We start from the raw sequence: 23325 nt of genomic DNA on the forward strand, positions 1-23325 counted from the left end.
CTAAAGTCATCCGAGAAGACACCTCACTTCCAAACGTATCCCCTTGCGACTATAAAATTTAATATGCTACCGTCTTAACAAAATAGCAACAAACTCACCTCGGACGCGGCTTTTTCGCTTTGCCGGCCACGCATCCTGTCGATTCTGTGCTGCAAGCTCGGCTAGGGACAAACGGAGCAAACGGTTTTCTTCCCCATAGTACCTAAACGACGAGAAATTTTGAGCACCTAAAGTCTCCACATTTCTCTCTCGCAACCACTGCTCCTCGCGCGTGCGCAGAAAGAGCGGTGAAATCCAATTTCGATGTGCTCGTGTGTGGAGGAGAATGCGCCAGGGTGAGCGGGGTGGCGGAAAGATCTATGGCGCTACTTTCGAAAAATTGAGGGGCTTTATGTTTGACCGGTCTCGTTGGGTCTGACGCTGGCGACGGCTGTTTCGGCGAGTGTCGGCGGTGCGTCTGTCTTCTTGCAACTTCTCTGGCGAAGTCAGCGCAGGCTTGGCCCCGTGCCGAGTGTTTCTTCGTTACCTTCAAGTGTGTTGTGTTGTGATCACTATCCCTGTGAGTGCCAACGAGATCTATCGACGCAGCTCGTGCGGCGTGTGCTCCCGCTGCAAGTTGTCACATTCGCGACCACGTGCGGCGTCCTTGCGCCCGAGCTGTGCGTCTTGCGGATCGTGCGACGTAGTTTGACTTGCTCACTTCAAATCAAGGCAAGAACAGCTTCTCAACGTAATGTGCGACTACGGTTGATCACCGTTGATTATCACAAGTGCATATATGTCGTGTCTGGCTGTGACGTGGTCCTGAATCTGAGAAAACATGCCTCGTTGCTTTGTGACTAGTTGCCGAAGTGGCTACGATTCGACGAAAGCCACGGCTGAAAAAAGACATTTTTTTAAGCCACCCGCTGACGAGGTCCGCCTTCAACAGTGGCGACGGGCTATACCCAGATCGGATAAGGAGCTATCCAGCTCATGCGCCGTTTGCGACCTCCACTTTCACGAGGAAGATATTGCGAAGGACTTCATTCACAAAGTTCATGGTGACGTAGTTGTCATACCGCGTGACAAGTGGGCTCTGAAGGAAGATGCCGTGCCGCGCATTTTTCCCAATTGCCCTAAATACTTGTCGAAGCCAGCGCGAAAACGCAAGGCTCCAACCGTGCGTGCACCGCCTCGGCCTAAGCGTCAGAAAGGGCAAAAAAAGAACGACAAAGAGGCTGCTACGTCGAACTTCTCCGTTTCCAGTGGTGACATTGACAGCAATGTTGTGCAGGAGAACAACATACAGCTTTTCAATGAGTTGTGTGGCATGGCAGCAGCAGGCCAACGGTTGCAGGGTTGGTTACTTGAGGTGGTTGGCCCTACAATCGTGGTGTACAAGCTGGTAATGAGAGAAGACCTTCCAGCAATCGACAGGGCTGTGTTAGTGTCGAGAGACATGACTGCCTCTGTCAGTGCCAAGGGGCAACGTGTGCAATCGGCTGTGTATGCTTCTGAGGCGAGCATTGAACTGAAATCATGTGATGACCTAAAGTTGCTACTTTCTTGTATTGAAAGGCTGAATTTTTGTGAAGGTTGCCCTGCTGATAATTACCCCTGTGTCTTGTCATCAACTGTTGCCATTAAAAATGGTGAAACATGGCATCGCAAATCATGCACAATTCTGTCTCTAACTGCAACGTGCCACGAATGCCGGAGTTTGCACAAGCTCTTTTCACGGCGTCGCAAGACAAGCAACAAGTTGAAATATAGGAACATTAAAGTGAAGTCCCTGCGTCGAAAGGCATTAAGAGCAACTATGCAGAGAGAAAAGATGAAGAAAGAATTAACCACCATGAAAAAAAAACTTCAGAATGTTACAGAAGAGAGAGTGGAACGTGCACTTGACATTCTTCCAGATAAGCAGCAGCTCGCTTTCAGGACTGCTTTTCAGGCAGCAAAGGCAAAATCGAAAAATGGGAGGCGGTACACAGAAGAGTGGTTAATGACATGCCTTTTGCTGCAGATTTCAAGCCCAAAAGCTTACAAACTGTTATCTGATATGCAGCTTCTGCCACTTCCTACAAGAGCACGCCTTCGTCAGATTATTAGTGGCATTCCCTGCAGGTACGGTTTCAATGAGGTATCGCTAAAGAGTATCCGAGAGCATTTTCGTGAGAAGAGCCGCCTCAGAAGGTGCGGTGTTCTATTGCTCGATGAGGTAAAGCTCAAGCAATCTGTTGCTTTCAGCAAAACCTCATACAAGATGGATGGCTTTGTTGATTATGGCGATGTGATGAATGCCACCACCGACCAACTTGCTGACCATGCACTGGTGTTGATGTTTGTTCCGCTTTTTGAGAACTGGGTTCAACCCATAGCATCTTTCGCCACAAGAGGTGCGGCACCTGGACGGATCCTTGCACAGATCCTGTTAAGTGCTGTGCTGCAGCTTCACAAGCATAATGCTTCAGTGCTTGTTGTCGTAAGTGATGGAGCAGGTAATAACCGCTCAATGTGGACGAACCTGGGAATATCGGGAAACATGATATCGCCATGCAACAGCATCGAGCACCCCTGGGAGCCTTCACAGAAAATCTTCTTTATCTGTGACGTTCCACACATAGTCAAATGCATCAGAAATCATTTGAAAAAGCACACCTATGGAATGGTAAGAAGAAATATGTGCACTTAATTGCAATGGAGCTCAGAAAACTGTTTGGTTTTTTTTTCAGGCTGGAGATCATCAGATCAACTTTGCACATTATGTTGCGCTGTATGAATCCGAAAAGAGCAAACATACGAGAGTTGTGCCAAAACTGACCAGAGCACATGTTGCCCCGGACAACCTCCAGAAGATGAGCGTTCGACTTGCTACACAGGTACTGTGAAATACAACGCTTAGTATTTTCGGTTATTTTTTAACTAATTTATAAATGCACTTTTTTTTCAGCTATTCAGCCGTGGAACACCTATTGGCATCCGCATATACAGAGAAGCCGGTGCTGAAGGCATGATGGGTTCTGAGGGAACAGAAGCATTCACCAAATTGCTTAATGACCTGTTTGATGCTTCGAACATAAAGCTACCTGAAAGAGGCGTTAAAAGGCACTCAAAGGAAATACAGGCAAGCCAAAGTGTCTTTTCGTGCATATTGATGGTTATTTACTGACATTTTACCTCATTCTTTCAGGTCATCAAAGACTTCTTGGAAATGTTGAATGTCACAGAAAAGAACGCCGTGGAGAAAGGTCTCAAGCTCTTTGCGTCTCAACTGACCACGGAGTCCTTGCGTGTTACTTTGTTGTCAACGCTTGACATCATCGAGTTCTTACTGGATCAGGGTGCACACTATGTTTTGACGGCAAAGTTGAACCAGGACCCCCTTGAGGTGATAATGTGATCGGTGCTGCTTTACGAGTGTTGAAGTGATGAAGTTGCTTGTGGCCTAACAAACCATGTATCTTTTCCAGCGCCACTTCGGACTTGTCCGTTCCTTCGGAGGGGATGAATCTCACCCTACTGTGGTCAATTTCACCCAAATATTCCGCCTTCTGAGTTTGTACACACCGATAAAAACTGCTTTGCGTGGGAGTGTGCAAGGTGTGCCAGGGAATGTGCTTGTCAGTGTACAGGACACACTGAGGAGGACGAGAGAGTTTTACCGCGCCAAACATGCATCCTTGCGTGAACGCATAGAAGAAAAGCTACTGGAGATGACGACAGAAACAGCCAGGAACCCTGGAGAGCAGGACGACGATCACTCCTACTTCAAAGGGGAAGTGGACGATGCTATTGTCTACTACTTGAGTGGATATGTTGTGCACAAATTTGAAAAGCACACATCATGCCTTCTGTGCTTAGAAGACATAAGCAGTCCAGTGCCCGTTGTTTGCCGTGATGCATATCTTACGGCTTATAGAAGTTTCAAGGAAGGCTGCATGAAACATCCTACAGCTAAGTTGTTGAGTGTGATGAAACTTGTCAATGATGTAGTTTCTGTCACATTAGATGAGGCTGGTGCCTGTGAGAACATTTTCTGGAAGGTACTAGAACAGCTCGATAAGTGCAGCCTTGCTCGCTTGGGCTGTGCAGATCACATGCCAGCATTCACATGCCAGATATTGAACTTTGTCATTGTGACAAGGATGCACTTTTTCTCCAGAGATTTTAACCATCGGTTACAAAGCAAGGAAAAGGTGGCTATAGCAAACAAAAAAGCGCGTCTCTTGTAACTCTGGCTCTTGGAAAATGGTTGCCAGTTGATTTTTATTGCATTGATTCAATAAATTGTTCTCAATTTGGCTTTTGTTCTCGTCATTTTTAGCGTTTTAAAGTCTTAAGAACGGCGAGCTTTCACTGAAGTAGTTGAGTATCTTGCATTTAACAAACGTGTATCCTAGCATTAAGTGTTCTGGAACAAAAGGGTGGTTCCAAGCTTTAGGTTTCAGTATTTTCGGCGGCATTAGATACCTATTTTACGTGGCTCACCGCTAACATGTGATTTTATGCAAACCTGAATTAAAAAGGACAGGAAACCGATGAATCCTCACAGCTCAATAGATAGGAGTCCCGCGCAGCAGTAGCTAGGTTCAGGCATCTCAGTAGCACCTCTGCCGGGTGGCATCGCTCTAATGGCTCAAACGATAGTCTAGTAGCGAAGTCGAAATAACGTTTGCTCACTATCTCGAAAATAACTCCCATTACACATAATTAACCGCGTCAATTGCGTTCAACGCAGCGCGCAGGCTCCGTAACGATGATGCGACCGGGCCAATGTAGAGTCACTGGAAAAAATTTCAGAGTACCGCATTCGTTTTCCCCGCGCCGCCGACGCGTTTATTGGCCCAAGCGTACCACGTGACCTTGGGGAAGCCATATACCTTCCAAGCGCCTGGCGGGCCGGCTGAGTTAAAGCGCAGGCAGCGCAGGTTCCCTACGTTTTTTGTGTTCTGATTGTCGCGCTCGCGTTTGATTGCAAGGAAATCATGCCTAGCTGCCGCGCCTTCGAATGCAGCAACCGAACTGAGTCTGGAAATACTTTTTTCTAGATTCCGACCGGGAAAAATGACCGAGAGCGTCGTTCTGCGTGGTTACACAGAATCGGCCGGGAGAACTTCAAGCCTACAAAAAACACGCTGCGAGGTATAAGTACACCTTGCTTGTGCTTTTCGGCACTGTTTTAGAAGATATTTAAGCGAAGGAGTTCATTGCAGGGATCGTTCGCGTCTTGCACGCTTGACGCGGGTACACGTGTACGCGTTTGTTGCTCAACACACGCGGTTATTCCGTGCTCGTGGCACGCGAAGGCACACTTGTCGCGCGAGAATTCCGCGTCCTCACGTGCACCAGGTACTCGCATGATTTCTCCGCGCACGTGAGCGCGCTCTCGCCTGGAGTCACTCGACCCATGTGGCACTTGTTTTTCGCAGATCGTGACGATCGCAGTCTATAAAAACATCGCCAATACGAGGCCCATGATACTTCCTTTTTTCCACTTATCCTTTGCTCATTTATACATACGCATTTCGAGCTTGAAACCAATGGCCAGGTGATATTCACAACACATGATTAAAATTTTGAGCTTGTAAGCCGAGGACATGCAATGAACTGAAGTCAGCATACATATTATGTTTTATGTTAAAATGCTACGGTGCATACCGAGATAATGTTGTGCTTGATGCATAACAAGAAATACAAAACAACAGAACACCCAGTAGCATTAGTTTCACTCTGTCAGTATGCATATGTTACATACCCCGCTCTAAAAGCACAACAATTTTATACATCACCTGTATAACTTAGAAAAAAAAAGTGCTGCGTCACCAGCGGGTGTTCCTGCTTTTTTTTTTTTTTACACAGGCAGCAAATCTTGGCAGTCTAAGAAAACAGTCATAAATAAGTTGAGAAGAGTAGCCGCTCATAAACGCGCTAGACAGCCGCGTTCATAAATCGCAATGTAGCAAACTCTCGCTCATTATCAGTGTAAAGAAGTACATATACGTTGCTGTAATCACGCAAATGGCTTATATTGGCCTTCCACAAGATTTAGTGCGAAAAATGGTTATTGAAGTTGTTTTTTTTACGCGTGCTGTGCACAGATCGTCTTACGATCACCCCCAAACACCGGTGCGCACACGGCAGTCGCAGTGCGTCGTGCGTATACGGCGGACGAAGTCGCCCGGCAGAATCGAGAACGCGCGGTATCCGTTTACAAACTAAATTAAATGTATCCGATTTAGCTTGTGAAGGAAGGAAGGAAAAAGTGGAGAAGGAAAGGTAGGGAGGTTAACCAGTTTAGCTTAACCGGTTTGCTACCCTACACATGGGAGAAGGATGGGGGATATTAAAGATGGGGAAGGGGGAGAGGGAGAGATAGCACAGCACACACACATCGTCCGTTGTAGTCCATCAGTCTGGCATGGTACGTGACGTCACTCTCACAGCCGCTTGTCCAATCCAGTCTCTTGTGAAGTTATACAATGAACGTACGTGCCTGTGACACTGTCAGGTGTTAGTTTTGTCCTGCTTGGAAACATTTACTAGAAGCCGACGGCAGACCCCGAGGATCACGCCCAAAAGCACAAGCTTGCCTCATTCCGGCTCGAAGTGACGAAATGTTTCCTTCGTAGCTCGCTCCGCAGAAGTGGAAAAAAAACGCGCGCACAAGCTCCCGATAGCAGCGCTAAGCTGCTGTCCACAATCGTAGCACGGTTTCAGCAGTAAACGCGATCGGCGTGCAAAACAACCACCGGCTGCATTACTTCGCACAAAATAACATTTTATTTTCGTTCTTAGCAACCATTATCTCCGGGCAGAAAGTATTTGTACCTAAGTAAACACTCAACCCGATGTGTCACCGAATATCAAGCTCTTCCAACACGGCGGCCATCCCGCGATGCAGTCGGCTTGGAAGACGAGCACATCGAAATTGGATTTCACCGCTCTTTCTGCGCACGCGCGAGGAGCAGTGGTTGCGAGAGAGAAATGTGTAGACTATAGGTGCTCAAAATTTCTCGTCGTTTACGTACTATGGGGAAGAAAACCGTTTGCTCCGTTTGTCCCTAGCCGAGCTTGCAGCACAGAATCGACAGGATGCGTGGCCGGCAAGGCGAAAAAGCCGCGTCCGAGGTGAGTTTGTTGCTATTTTGTTAAGACGGTAGCATATTAAATTTTATAGTCGCAAGGGGATACGTTTGGAAGTGAGGTGTCTTCTCGGATAACTTTAGTGGCAAAGCATTACGTCGTGCCGATGCATTGTTCATTAGTGTCGTTGATCAAGGTCAGCATACCACACACTTCAGGGGAATCGCGGGAACGGAAACAGTTTATGATTTAACTGCCGTGCCGATGCATTAGTTCTTAATGTAACTGAGAATACAGCACACTTGGAGGTTCGTGGGAATGGAAATCTTGTACTCTGTATGTGTAAGTACTAAAACTTGCGTCGCCATGCAATCTGAGCCGTAGTCGTTGTGAGAGCTGTACAGCCACACTGGCAAAACACTACCCCTGCGGATGAATACGGAAGAAATGTATGCTAAAGAAAAATGGTCGTCATGAAAGTTCATAGCAGTAGACCTTTGTGAAAGCTGTACAGTAACACTGATATTGGCTAGTTAATAATCCCGGCTGTTACAATGTCTAGCTCATATAAGGGGCGCTCTATGTGGGCGAAACAAGGGCTCAGGTCGCTACAACCGCATGCGAAATAGCTCTGAATGCCTGCCAGTACACTTATTCGGCGTCTCCGTGCTTGTACTGCGACAGGAGACGTGACGGCAAGTGGGCACGTATATCACAGTGGCCGCTTTCCACTATTGGTATACTTTGCCGCAATACAATGCGCATGCTTCTTTGCGCGACACTGATGCTCTGCAGCGAAGCTGGCTTTAGGCAAACGGCATTATGCAACGCTCGAGCCATGTTGTCTGTCACTGCGGATAGAAAACGCATACACGTTCAAGCTATTTGAGCTGCATCATTTTGTCAATGTTTAACCCTCTGTACCAAATGAAGAGGATAACGTACGCCTGTGTGGGTGATTGAAAACATTGATAAAAAGCCTGGTAACATGTGCAGTCAGTCAAAAAAAATGCAATTCAGTGATGACCCTTTGGAGGTGGATCCGCACCTATATAAGCACAGCCGGCTCATCAGTCACGAAGTAGGAGCTGAAGAGAAATTTTTAATGCTCATTACACGACATTGACAGCGATTCATTTGTGGTCAGCCAGTGACAAACGCATCGCACGATACAGTGAGACTTCGTTTAATCTGCAATGCTTATGTGGCGAACAGGAGAGCAAAAGGTGAAAACAATGTTTTCATACAAGGCAAGTCATCCATGTAGTGGAATTGCATTTATCGTTGGTGTAGTGTTGATGCACTTTCTGAAGTCCAACCTTTAATGCAGCTTAGTTTCCGTTGGTGCAAGTGCTTCTACTGGAAACATCCAAAATATGATTTATCAAATCAGGTTGCCGTCTTGTAATTTTTGAAATTTTCCTCTGGTCTTAAGTCTTTTCTGAATCTGGAAGAGCTGGCTGATTGTACATTTAATCTCGAGATAGTTCACACACTTCCAGCAGCACAGGTTACCACACTTTGTTGAGTGCAGATGAGCACTGCAAATTCAATCATTTTGATGAGGCACCGATCTAATGCCGCTCACGCTTGCCACAACACTTTTTCAACTTGTACTGTACTTGTTTCTTCCACCTTCCATTTACAGCACCAGGGCTAAGGCACAACAGCAAAAACATTTCTAGCGGAAAATGCTTGCTCCTTGGCATCTGATCTCCCCATTCATTTGCTACTTTCTTCAAATTTTTTTTTTATGTGATGCTCTTGCCTTCACACACTGTCAGACTTCTCCTTCATGCGTTTCCTTAATACTCCTTCTGTCTGCTTCTTGCTCGACATACCGTGCATGCCTTCAGTCATGTATAATTGATCGATGCATTCTTGTCCTTTTGTCTCTCTCCTCCAGACCTGCAGCTTTCGACCACTCCCCAGCATTATTTTGCTTCTTTTTGTGATAGTGCCTGGCTATCTGTTGCTGATGCCACACATTCACTTTGCAATGGTTTATTAGACCACATACATAAATTAGTAGCTGTATAAAACCTCGACCCTCCAGCACTTCCACAAAATTCATGCAGAAGTGGAAACACAGATTACACTTCATTCCTCACCACAGCTTACTATGTCTGCATCAAAGCTTGATATTACCTACACGTCTGCACTGTCTTTGTGTCTTCCTTTGTAGCTGTAGGTCAATGCATGAGCAGAAAAAGATTTTGTTACTTAAATGTTCATGTGCTTAAGTAGGCAATGTAGTGTACTTGATTTTCACTATGCTTAACTCAATTGGAGGTGTGCCTGCACTATAACATGCACCAACTGAACAGCATATCCAAGCAAGAAAATTGCTAGCCTATCACAGTTAGGTTGAGTCATTTGAATGAAAGTTGGGACAGTTTTTGTATGGGATGGCTGATGGCATTCAGGCTCATCATGTCAACCTCAAAGTGGAAGCAAAAACGCAGTACATGTATAAAAGATGAGCAGTTTTATTGGATTGTGGTGCCTTACATGCACCTCACTTCAAGCACAATGATGTCGTTGCGTGTCACCTGTGTCGATATGAAGCCACTGCAGCTGGTGAGCAATGTGCTTGCAGATGGCACTGGCTACATTCCTTTGGAAAGGCATCCTCATGTTGCACAATGTAGTGAAGATGAAGGCTTTTAAATTAATGTGTACTTAATTTTTTATTTACCTCGCGCCTACTGTTGCCAGCACAAATGATGTCTCCTGGTAAGCAGAATGCCTGTGTACTTTGCAAGGCACAGTGTCAGACAACCATTCATAATCTTCAGCATAATACTGTAGAAGGCGGCCTTCTGGTTTGTATACATGAAAGCACCAGGAAAGCAAGCTAGATAGACTAAAGACTAGCTGACTTGACAGCTCTGTACAGCCTGTACTGCTTACAGAAAGCAAGTCACACTGGTCATGGGACCTATAGCAGCGGCATGCAAATAGAGGTTTGTATTGCCTGTAGTACGTATACACAGCCTTTCTTTGAAAAATATGTTTGGTCACTTTTCACTAACTTTACCTAGTCAGGACATGCATTATCACTTAAACTGCTTGGTCTTGAAATAAAACGAGCATTTTCTGCATAGTAACTTTTACTTACATGAAATATGTGGTGGTGTTGACCTGTAGAAGTGTACAGAATAAAATACATAAAATCTTGAAGCACTTAAGCAGAATATATAAACAATGCTAAATTTAGGTGGACTGACAAACTGGACTGTACAACACAGATAATATAGGGCACTTGCAAGACAGTTTCTTGATGGCCTAGTTCCTAGAAGGTATTTAGAACGAAAACAGCGTCAACTGATTGGAAAAGGAAAGGGGACAGACACAGTGCTCACTTATGACTCAAGGTTTTCGTGTGTGTGTGCAGTAATATATACGAGGTGGGTTCAAAAAGAAACCGAACTTTTGAAATAGCATGCCAATCAGCAGAGGGAGCGCGCTGCGGCTACTGAGCGCATGTAGCGGCAGGTTTAGACAACAAACTGCCATTTGCCGCATTTCGCTCTGACCGTTAGTTGGCGAGCTACAGCCGCTGAAGTGAGCACATGAACAAGCTGCTCTTCGGATTGGTGCCAAAGTGACAATGAAGGAATTGGAAGAACAGTGTGTGTGTGTGAAGTTCTGCTACAAACTTGGGAAAACTTTCACAGAGACATTTCAGTTGCTTAGCCAAGCATACGGGGAGGACTATATGAGTCGCACGCAGTGCTATGATTGGTTCAAGCGTTTTGAAGAGGGAAGAATGTTGGTCGGTGACGATCCCAAGCCTGGACAACCTTCCACATCCACAGATGATGACCACATCGAGAGAGTTCGAACTGTGATTCATGGAAATGGTTGTTTGACTGTTCGAGAAGTCGCTGATGAAGTGGGTATCAGCATAGGATCATGTCATGAAATTTTGAGTGACAAACTTGGGATGCGTAGTGTCAGTGCAAAATTTGTGCCACGTTTGTTGTCTGGTGCACAGAAGCAGACCCATGTTGAAATCAGCCAGGAAATGCTTGCCGCTGCCAATGACGATGAAAACTTTCTTAAGAACATCATAAGAGGCGATGAGACATGGGCTTATGCCTACAATGTTGAAACGAAAGTGCAGTCGTCGCAGTGGGTGGCCAAAGGTTCTCCTCATCCAAAAAAAGCACGCATGAGTCGGTCAAAAATGAAGGTGATGTTGGTTGTGTTTTTTGACTGCAAAGGCATTGCCCATCAGGAATTTGTGCCACATGGTTAGATGGTAAACAAAGAAGTTTGCCAGGGAACCCTAGCATGTTTGAGAGATTCTGTGTGCAGTAAGAGGCCTGAATTGTGGGAAAATCAGGCTTGAATGTTGCATCATGACAATGCCCTGGCTCACATGTCGCTCCTTGTTCGCAGCTACTTAGCGAAACACCACACTCCTTTTGTGCCCCACCCACCATATTCTCCGGACCTAGACCCTTTCCAAATCGTAGAGGAGATCCAGGACAATGCGAAAACAGACCTGCATGCCATTCCAGAAATTGCATTCCAGGAGGCTTTCCAAAAATGGAAGAAAAGATGGCAAGAGTGCATTGCCAGTAGAGGGGACTACTTTGAAGGGGACAGCACTTAAGATGTTGTACCATATGCAGCAAAGCTGTTATAGCAAAAGTTCGGTTTCTTTTTCAACACACCTCGTATGCACGGAAAGGATGAGGTTCAAGGCAGGTACAAGAACACACAATGTGAGGTCGAATGTAGAGTTTAATGTCCAAACCACAGCAGTAAGCTGGTAACCTTTAAATGGTAAGCAGAACAGTAATGCTACGGGAACTGTCATGCCCTTCATAATTGTAACAACTGTCGGAATGTTGAAGTGTCTTTTCAATGTCCCATTAATTTCCACTATTCTCATTCTAAATGGGCAAATGCACCTCCATTCGTTTACCATAAGACATATCAAGAGATCAACCCCACTAATGCTAGTTCTTTCTAGGTAGCTGAAGCAAAATAGCATTTCGTTCAGTCAGTATTGATGCACGTTTTCAAACACACCTATCGTGAAATAGCTCAGTTGTCCATCTTGAGCAAGACAGTTATTAGCTGGTATAATGTCAGAATTTGTTTATCATTTACTGGTAGACCTGCTGATGATAATGTAAGCAGAATGCTGCTGAGACCAATGAGAAAGTGTGAAAAAGAAAATAATTATTACATTGTTCCAGCCATCATTCCCTAAGGTGTCCACCCTGCCCCATCGTAAGCAATCACTTCACATCCCAGCATGCATATCTTGTGCATTTCTTTATTTCACTCTTTCTCTATTGTGTAGGACTGGCCATATTAGCTTAAAGCACTAGAAATCAATAACAATGACATCAGCATTGCCACTGAGGAAAGACTGCAGTTAAAGAAAACAGAACAAAATCATACAAGGAAAGTAAGGAACACACACGAGCACCTATTCACAACTGGAAGTTTATTGGTGAAAAAACAGGTACAACCAAAATTGATAAGGGAAAAAAATGTTCACGGGAAAACTGTACATGTGTAACAGAACCTTGTCGGTGCATAAAGAAAAAAAGACTAAATGTTAACCTCATCACCCAAAGGGTCCCTGAAACTATTTTAGTTGTGTGTTACCTACACGTACACAGTATCTCTTCTCGAATGGTTACTCAAAAAAGTTTCATGTCACCATGCTATATAAAGAGCTGCAAGTGGTTAAAAATTACCCTCTTCTAAAGCCTTTCCTCTCCAATGTCACTTTTATTCTATGTGGCCTTGGCTATGTCCTGCCTCATTGGACACGACATTGTACAGTGACAGTAGTGTTGGCTACTTGCAGTTTACTTGAACCTAGTGTGTCCCTGTGTCACTTAGAGATGCAGCTTTTTTTTTTTGTTATTGTGGTGATGATGGCCTCAAAACGAAGTTTACATAGAGCGCTTATGTTTTGTACAGTGTGCAGTCGCGGTAACTTACTCTCTGCACTCACCTGCAGTACAAGAATATAAGTGCAATAGGTACAGTGCAAGTTTCTGCCACCACATGTACCCCTCTGCTGCTTTGCTTTGGTTGCTGTCGTCACTGTGCTATTGTTAAACATTATTGCATTCTTTTTCGCTCTTTGCCTGCACATCTACAGCCTGGCACATCTATAGCAAAGCCCTGCTTTTTTGGAGAAACTCTCTAACTCATACCTTCCCTACCACACACATACAAATGTACTATCGACCCAAAAAGTTAACCAATGAAGGGATCTCACAAAAAGCTGAATATCTCCGCAGCCTCAAAACGAAGCCTGGTATTCCCATTTCCAGCCTCTACTAGTATATGCGAACATTGTGATGTACGGTTTTACTGGCTACATTTAAAGGCTGCTCGGATATTTAGCGTTTTCTGAGATACCGTGGTCCGTAAACTTTTTTAGTCGATAGTATGTGTGTAGACAACAGTGGCAGACAATCTGCTATCTCAGGCAAGTCTACCACTGGACTCAAGAAACATCTACATGTCTTACATTAGTGTGTTTACTTTTACAGGTACATCAATTACTATGCCTTCATATCCTACTAAAAATAAGCTTAACCCATTAAATACCAGCGTGACCATATGGTAACGTTAGTCTGCACAGTGGATTTCAATTAATTAAGATTAGCAAAACGGCACCAAAATCGCGTTTGACATGCCGTTAGACAGATTAGGGTTCCCTTTATGGATACCAATTGGCAGCAGGTGCCCGTCGTTTTGTGGGAGCCCCTCGCAAGGGCGGGAATAAGTTGCTGTGCGAGTAGCGTCGCCATGCATCACTCCAAGGGATGCTTTTTTTTTCACTACTTGTTTGAGCAATAGTCGGATATCCTTACCTCCATATTGCTCTTTGAATATGTGAGCTACGATGAGCATTTGTGAAAGATTAATGTTTGATTTATCCATGAACGAGCGTGTTATCTTGCGCGTTGCCATATGGTCACGCTGGGCCTTTAGGCTACCTAACTTCCTATTTTTTTTTAAAACTGCATTCTCATCTCTTGCACGGCTGCTGGCATGTTCCCGCAGTAGTTATTTCTTATTTTATTGTCTGAATAGGTTGATGTTGGAATAAATAGCGAAGATACTCAAAGACGACGATGACGACGTGTCAGTGATTTATATCGACCGCGAGACTCTAGCACCTATTTGGATGAAGAGTCGGCCGATGAAGACTCAGGCGGGCTCATTGACAATCTAGTCGGGCGGCAGCTATGAGCCGGCGCTGAAACTGTGTTCTCTGAAGGACGCCGCATTGGTGGATCCGACTCGGACGATGACGACCCAGGCGGGCTAGGTGACGGAACATGAGAGGTTTCTTCTGCTGTAGTTGATGCGGCCATTCCTGCGAAATTAGTCACTGCTTCTAAGTGGACGAACGGTGATCTCCAGAAAAGCCTTGGCATATTTCCCTACCCAAACTTTGCTGCTTACAGGGACTTTTCACCTGTTGAGTTGTTCGAAATCTTTTTTGACGAAGCCGTCGTGGAGCTGCTAGACGAACAAACAAGAAAGTATGCGTTATTTTTAAATATGCCCGATCCGGAGGTTACCAAAGAAGAATTAGGTTTTCTTGGAGTGCTCGTTTTGTCCGGCTAAAACCGCTTGCCAGGGAAAAAGTGCCACTGGGACAGCGGCTTGGATATGAGCAACACGGTGGCCTACAAAGCTATGCGAAGAAATCGCTTCGTACAGATAATGCGATGGCACTATTGATGGCACTATTGAAAGCAAGGTTTCTGGAGCACTTTCAACCTGTGCGTCACATGAGCTATGACGAAAGTATGATTGAGTATTATAGTCGTCATGGCTGTAAAGAGTTTATACGCGGAAAGCCTATCCGCTTCGGGTATAAAGTATGGTGCCTAAATGCCAAGAACGGATACCTTGTACACTTCAAAGTGTATCAAGGCAAGCAGGGGATCCCGTAACATCTGAAAAATATGAAAAGAACTTCGGAAAAGCAGCGGCGCCACTTCTTCAAGTGGTGGATGAACTCGCAGCAGAGATGCACGACCTTCCTTTCTTTTTATATTTGGATAATTTATTCACAGGCATGCCACTACTCAGGCATCTCAAGGCACAGGGCTACGAAGGCACCGGGCACAGTGAAGCAGAACCGTGTTCCCAGAGAGTGCCCTATCGCACGACCACAATTCGTCAAGCGCCAACCTCGCGGGCACGAATAGCTCGTGCTGAGCGACAATGGGATAATTGCTGTCCGCTGGATGGGTAATTCTGTAGTAACGATCGTAAGCACCATTCATGGCGTAGAACCAATTTCATCTGCAGACAGGTACTCTCGTGTTCACAAGTAATGCACAAAGTATGACGATGCATGTGTATTCCATGATTTAAACCATATCACCCTAAATAAGTGCTCGACTATTCGCAACGTATGTTTTTTGTGATGTTTCATAGCTTGAAATAAATGTTTTTCAATTCGCGTATTTTGCTGTAGCGTAAGGGCCCAGTGTGACCATATGGTCACGGGCTATATTTCAAAATCTAATTAGGCAAGAGTAATAATTTTTTGCAAGTGAATTATTAGTACAAAGGTAAGTTAATATATTAGATTTATTTCAACATAGCAAGAAAAAAAAGAAACCGGTCCCTAATGGGTTAATGAGGAGGCTTGCTTTGTGTATTCTTAATGATGTCATGTGGGAAGCCAATCCACTTCATGAAAAAAGATCACTTGTTCGTTCTACTAGAGGTGGCTCAAAACCTCGGGAGTGGTGCCTCTGTGACATCTAGCAATGGTGATGTTTAATACCTAATAATTACACAATTGATGCAGAATACCTAAATTTTATTTCATCATTCATCATTAGTACAGAAGGAGGTCCCGTAAGTTACAAAAACTGTCAGTGGGACCTATTAGTAGTTTAACAATATAGTAATTAATACATTATGGTAACATAGCAGTGATACACATCAGAATACACGAAGTTAATGAAGCAAGTAATCAAATACAAGGAAGGTGCTTACAAATACAAGCAAATGAAATAGATGCTGCGTATAAATAAATAAAAATGTAGTAATTAGCACGTTATGGAAACATAGGGATGACACATATCAAAGAACACAAGGGTAATGTACGAGATAATTAGAAACAAAAATATGCTTACAATATGCAAAGTACAAGTGAAATATATACTGTGCGACAAAAACCTTCAAATTTCTAAAAATAAGGAAGGAAAAAATAAAGACAATGGGATATGGAGAATAAAAGCGATACATTAGGCAAATACAGAAGCACTGGAAGTGGTAAAATAAATTTGTATATAATATATGTTCATAGTAATGAGTATGTAGCCAGTAGTGTCGATAGTAAATATTTCTTATCTCTCTTGAATGTTAATGTTGTGCAGCAGGCTTTAATATGGGGTGGTATAATTTAGTGTTTAATCGCCATAAAAGAGCAGTAAACATTGACAATTAGTGTTTATTTGAGAAAGGAAAGAATTGTTAGAGGAATATCTAGTATTGTTAGTGTTGGTAAGAGCAGATATATTAAATGCTGAACCCTTGATCATCACCAGTAGGTGCGCTACTGACGGTGCACTTGCACAAAACTCAAAATAATTTCAGAGCCCTGGAAACGAAGATTTTTTTTCCCTACTCGTCAGGTGTTTCACAATCTGCACTGATGGCGTTCTTCTCGAGTATGGCTGTAGTACATATTTGTGCTGTGCAAATGTTCAAAATGTCAAATGTAAATCAAATAGTTGTTGACCATTTGACTTGTATTCAATTGGAGAACACGCAATTAGAAGTGATCAAATCTTCCTTTCTGTCAATAATTACACATACTGGAATCTTTAGGGAGAAAGTCAGGTGCATGTGGTGACCATTCTCAAAGGGAACTGCAGTTCCTGAGCGGACATATACAGCAGGTACTTTTTTGCTTTGCTTAGTAATTTCTAGTCGCGCAGTAAGGACGCCTCGCCTTTAGGCAGCCAACGGATTTGTTTTCTCAATTGAGGCTGTAAAAATTATCATTTGGACAATGTGAACATGTTCCTGATGTCATCTTGGTGCGGCAGATACTATCACCTTTCAGTCACTCTCATTTACAAACTTATCAGTTGGCCAGAAGCCTGGTTTGACTGGCATTACATGTGTCAAACAATCTAAAAAACATCTCTTCTAAAGCTTTCCGCGGTTTCTTTTCCACCTCTCGAGTTTCAAAACCCGCCATAATGCCTTTGGCATTGTGTGCTGCTAATCCCAAGGGTGCGGAATCAAATTCCGACTGCAGCAGCTGCATTTCCACGGGGAAGAAATGCAAGAACACCTGTTTACCATGCATTGAGTGCACATTGAAGAATTCCAGGTGGTCAAAATTAATCCGGAGTCCCCCACTATGGTGTGTCTTATAATCATGTTGTGGTTTTGCACATAAGACCCCAGACTCACCTCTTGTGTTCCCTGTAAGTAGCATTGGTTACACGCATTTAAGGCCATACTGCTCCACTCAAGGCCCATATGTAGTAGGGGTTTTCATATTCTGATATTTCTGGATAGAATTAAATATGGATATTTGACGAAACTGACCTATTGATTATTGAATAACAAATATGTTCACATTTCAGAGAAGTGTGGAGTATTTTTGAAAAAAGAAAGAAACTTTACATTGCAAGGGTGGACTTTTAACATTGTTGGTACAACATTTTTTTAGTGCTTAGCGCAGACAAGACAAGACAGACGAGAGAAGAGACACACACAATTGGTACTTTCAACGATTTATTGGAAGTTGGATCACGGGTTTATACATGCAAGCATTTGCTAGCATTCTTGATAAACCTGGCCAGATTGATGTTATATTCCTGTATTGCAGACAGGAAAGCATTTGAGCTTGTTTGACACTCTAAACTAATTGAGAAGCTCGAAATCACAAATCTTCTGCCATACTTAATTGGCTGAATCTCTGTATACTTAACTAAGCACAAAAAATTCGTCAGCATAAGCAAGAGGCCAAGCAGCATGCTTGGCCTCTTGTCATTTTTAATATATATTATTGATATAGAAGTAGTCAGTCACCCCTTTTAAATAAAGTTGTTTGCTGATGATTGTTTTTTATTTAATGAAATACATTTCTGCGAGCCTAAACTTCTGTTATTTCAATCTCAAAATTGGCCTTCGTCGGATAATTCGAACCTCACTGGTCAGATTCGCCCAAATACAGCTGTGTTATGTGCTGAAGCATATGCAACTTACTGTGGTGAAGCATACCAAAAATGGAAAAGGGCCACTGTCACAGGACATAGCACGTGTTCCTTGATTATACAGGCATGCAGTCTCCTGTCACAGTAGGAGCACCTAGCCACCTAATAAGCATACTGGCAGCCATTCAGAGCTGCTTCTTACGTTTCAGTGGTGATTTGAGTCCTTTTTTCACCTTCCATGCATGTCTCGTATATGAGACCATTAATGAAGCCTAGTACATGTTCTTTAAGTAAATGTGCCATGCACAGAGAAGTGGAAAACAATCGTGTTTTGGGAAAGCTAGCAAAAAGGAAGGCAGTAAGTTGAAAAAACTGCGATAAGCCGAGGAGATGTTAAAAGCCAACAAAAGAGGGTGAATATATCAAACTCTGAAGGCCTGCCCATACACCTATTAGGCGTCTTGGTGCTCATACTGTGACTGGAGACTGCACATGTGCATGTACGTAAATTAGGGAACACGTGCTGTCTTGCAACAATGGCACCTTTCCCTGCTTGGTATGGTTCTATGCATAACATGGCTGTATTGCAGTGAAGCTAACATTAAGAAAAATAGTAAACTGGGCGAGTTGGTAGCTGTTGATCGTTGCAGGTGTAGTGCTAAACTGAAATGCGACCAAAGTTAATTTTAAAGGCAAATACTGCAAAGTGAAGCAATGGCATGTTTCAATGTTTTTCATGCCTTTTGTTTAATTCGACCAGTCTCAATGGTCCCGTCAGGATCGAATTAACGGGCATGCCTCATAATCAGAACTGGTTTTGGCAAGTAAAACCCCAGAAAGATGATCAAATTAATGGAAGCCGACTGTATATATGGCTCATGAGTAGAGCCACACTGTCTAAAACAGGTACAACAAGAAAACACCAAGAAACCTAAATGATCCATTGCAAATGCAATCAACTTTCATGGCATGCGCAAATAATCTAACTTTCTCACGGACAATGATAGTGATAGTTTGCTGATACATTGGTCAGCGGCCGAGAGGATTTGCCCAGTTTATACTATTAATGTTACACACTTATGCTTATCCCTGTATATAACAGCGGTGTCATTTAGAAGAGGGCGACATGGACATGTATTGCAATGCAAAGCAAGAAAATCGTCACCTGATACACTATATTTCTGTGCTCTCTTAAGTGCTCATTAATGCATCTTCCGGTTTGGGCTATGTAGCATCTACCGCATGACAGTGGAATATGATAGACCACTCCTACAGCGCATCCGACGAACTCATCTTTGCGATTCTACCACAAACCGGCTTTTTTGTCCTTATTGGGTTAGTGGTTTTACACAAGGTGCTTAGCTTATTTGGAGCTGAAAAAACACCCGTACGTTACCTTGGCTTCCTTTCTTTTTCAGGCTATATCTGGTGCATATACGGAATCACAGCGGTTTTCACCTGGTCACAGCTGCTAGCTCTTGCATTTGCACGGAGGCATCGTCTCGAACGTTCCTGTTTCAGCAGCCTTACTGCCACCGACACCAACACGTGGTTAGGATAACCAGCCTCTTTAAGACTTGCAGCCTGTTGCTGGAAACTGGTTTTCATTAGGACGTTTTTGAAACACGTTAGTTACGAAGGGTGTAAGATTGGGTTTGTTGATAAATTATGCTTCAAAGTCAGGTTAACAGCGCAAAGCCACCAGAAGGGATAGAAGAGAGAACGGAGCGCTGAACTTCCAACTGTTTATTTTCTTTTCAGAAAGCATCGCTATTTATACAGTCACACAATAGCCCAGCAACCATACTTAGAACGCTACGACAAAGCCACACAAAATTCAACATGGTGATAGCCCGAGGTGTCTGATCTCCTTGTCAGTGAGAGCGATAGAGGGGTGCTGATGCAACCATCCTTTAAACATAGAATTTCTCCCACTTTGATTATCTCACGTGTAACACGGTCTCCGTGTTTTGCAACGATAAAACATTTTTTGAATTTCGGCCTACATCCACATTCCCAGTAGTGGGCACAAAGCCATCCCTATTAGTTAGTTATGCCCCTCTTCACCAAATTCAAATGGGCTGAATGAAATTGGAGAAGGGGTTTCTTAGCTCATGGACTGTAAGCCCAGCAAGTCCTACTGTCAGTAAAGATGAACTGAAAGTCAAGAAACTGAAACGTATTGCACTTCAAAAGTCACTTCAAGAGGTCTCAAACACTCGCAAGAAATCTTAGACATCAGGACATTTTTCTAGAAAACTATTACTAGGGAAATCCAGAAACACTAAAAAATTGTTGACAAATCTAAAAGCTCGCTGAAAAACTGTTAGTCCCGTGAGGTGGTCATATATGTGCCTATCTAATTGTGCTAAATATAGGTTGCTAAAGACGGGAGCCAGACACAACCCTATGCAAATGCCTTTCTTCTGCAGATTCAGCCTATTGTTCCACTGTGCAAAGGTTGACGACATGTAAAAACACCATAATTCTAAATACCCTTCTACTGAAACAACCTGCTTCCTGTGAAAACCTTACAGCGCCATATTTGTCAATACAATCCTCGACACATTGGATAAGGTCATTGAGCAGGATAGAATAATATAATTCTTTGACCTTAGCTGAGAAGGCCTTGAAGCCCTTTTCGCCGTGAAACCTAACAAAATCAAGGATTCGTCAGAACCTTTTACAAGAAACTGGTCATCAATCTCTTTAACATTCAGCTTTGAAACCAGGTACAGGGCAGCTTGCTTCTGCCAGGTACCCCTTTCGGAAATTATGACCCGAAAAGGAACATCCTCCTTGTGCACTTACTAAAAATTACATCTCTGAGCTTTTCCTTAGTTTATCGAGATTCAACTTTCTGTAAATTTCACTTGGTTTTGCTGCTACTTTCATAAGTGATACATCCTTGCGCTCATTGAACACTGCAGAAATTGCTTGACTGGCTTTTTCCAAGAAACATTTAAAGGAAAAAACTGCAAAACCACCCTCTTTGTCAGCTGGTATGACACACAATGAATTACTCTTCAGGTAAGACTACACATTTACAGGTAACTTAGAAGGTTGGGGGCTTACATCATAACAGGGCATCTAAACCTTCCGAGTTCATCCTCACACCATCTTCTTGCGGGGCTCTTCTGGACACTTTACTTATGACGGACAGGGAAGTTCCGGTTTAGTCCAGCTGGTAGCTTGGGCAAATTTTGGACCGAGGCCAAGAACTTTGCACACACTGTTGGGAAGGATGAAACCTTCAGAAACGTAGACATCACTTGTTGCTTTGTGTCAATCCTTGTTCACGTGAGCCCGTAGTAGTCTTATTTGAGGTTGTCAAAGGAACTTGGTGACCTGATCAGCTAAGTGCAGGTGCCTCCACAGAAGATTCCTTGCAACGCACAGCTCATACTGATCAAACATCTGCACGCTGAGATAATCTCTGTGGAGACACGCCTGCTGAAGTCGTTTAGCACATACAATCTTCAAAATTCTTTTTCCGTGACCGACATCCGAATGGTGCGAAACCAGTAAACAACGATTTTATATCTTGTGGAAGCTGCTTGTTATGAATACAGAACCTTAGGACACACGTGCTGCTGGCAGCCGTGGCAATGAGGGCAACAGTATGCCCAGAATCCCGAGGAACATATTGAAAAAAGCCTGTTGTACTAGAAATGAAATCGACAAGGGTGGCAATATGGGCTTGTTGGTCGGTCATCATGGAATGGTATCTGGGTAGTGCAGCAAAACACGGACACAATAAAAGAAAGCTAGAACTACCTGTGAGCACATATGTATGCACAAGTGCATGGTTGAATAAACTCACAGGTGTTTAATTTGTTTTCTTCTGTTGCTACTTTTTCTTGCATTTTGATTGCTACATATATTGTAATTCCCGCAAAAAGCATCAGCTGGTAGTCACCACTGTATTTTGCTATGCAATTTGTATTTTGTTATGCAATCTTAGCATCTCAGCGCGCGCCTGAAGGCGAAATTGTTGCCTAGGTAAACTATCGCCGAAGTGGAACGTTTCAGAATACGTCCCCAAGTATGTGCACAAATACTTCACTGAAAAACATTTCAGGCGTATCTTTGCTTTGTTTTTACTAAAATTTCGCAGCAACACAGCATTTCTTTACTCCAAGTTATTTATGAATCACTAGATGTCATTATCTACGTCGTTCATACGTACTTTAGGCAGTGAAAACGGCACACCCACCTGCGAGCTTCTCCGATACCGACGTGTCTGTTATAAGGCGATGATATATATATTATTCTGGACAAATCGGGCGAAGCCAACATGCTAAGCATATAATGAGCGATGAGTACCAACAAATGGGATCTTGTTTTGAAATCTAACTAGAACTGAAGCAAACGAAAACGCAGGTTAAGATTACGGTAGATTACGGTAGAGATTACGGTTACGGTAGTACTCATGTAGTGATTTCAATACCACTTTTCATCAGGCCTATAACAAAGTGGCGGTCAGATGCAGCTGTATACCGATAAAGCATGTAGTTAAATTACAAATATTGCCCTTGCAACGAAGGTCGGCGCAAGCTGGCTGAGAGGGTTTGCTTACCTCCAGAGATGGCGCGTATACAAAGACACACACGCATCGATGCAGGACTTTCTAGAGGCTCCACAAATACTCACAGCATCTATTCAATGACATTGCGTTATGCATAACGGCACACGAAAGCTTCGAGACTCAGCTGCGTTAGTTACGCCAACTTCGAAAAGTAAACAGGAAGCTGCCATGGCACTTTTTGCAGGAAGCAGGTGGCGCTTCGTGCATCAGAAACCGAAACAGAAACTAGCAAAGCCAATCTTTTTTTTTTTTTTTGTAAGCGTTAATCTCGTTTTCAGCGCTCGGAAGTTATTCTATTAGTTTGTTGCAGGGCGTCCGTGTCATTGAAAGATTCAGTCCCAGTTTAAATAGTTTAAATTCTTCAAACAGTTTGTATTTTTTGCACCGCCACTACACAGAAGCGTTTTATAACGATTTTTATTGATAAATCGATATGTGGCCATTGTTTATTGCGTTTTGAAGAGCACTCGCTTC

General features: G+C 43.5%; 1 protein-coding gene across 1 annotated transcript; it reads left to right on the forward strand.

The window, feature by feature from the left end:
- Window positions 1-258: 258 nt before the first annotated feature.
- Window positions 259-4288, forward strand: LOC140219049 (uncharacterized). The gene is made up of 2 exons (XM_072288900.1): window positions 259-3373; window positions 3456-4288. The coding sequence occupies exons 1-2, from the start codon at window positions 3197-3199 to the stop codon at window positions 4215-4217; spliced, it is 939 nt and encodes a 312-aa protein (XP_072145001.1). The 5' UTR covers window positions 259-3196; the 3' UTR covers window positions 4218-4288.
- Window positions 4289-23325: the final 19037 nt, after the last annotated feature.

This window comes from Dermacentor andersoni, chromosome 6, assembly GCF_023375885.2.
Source record: "Dermacentor andersoni chromosome 6, qqDerAnde1_hic_scaffold, whole genome shotgun sequence".
In the NCBI taxonomy this organism is placed as follows: Eukaryota; Metazoa; Arthropoda; class Arachnida; order Ixodida; family Ixodidae; genus Dermacentor; species Dermacentor andersoni.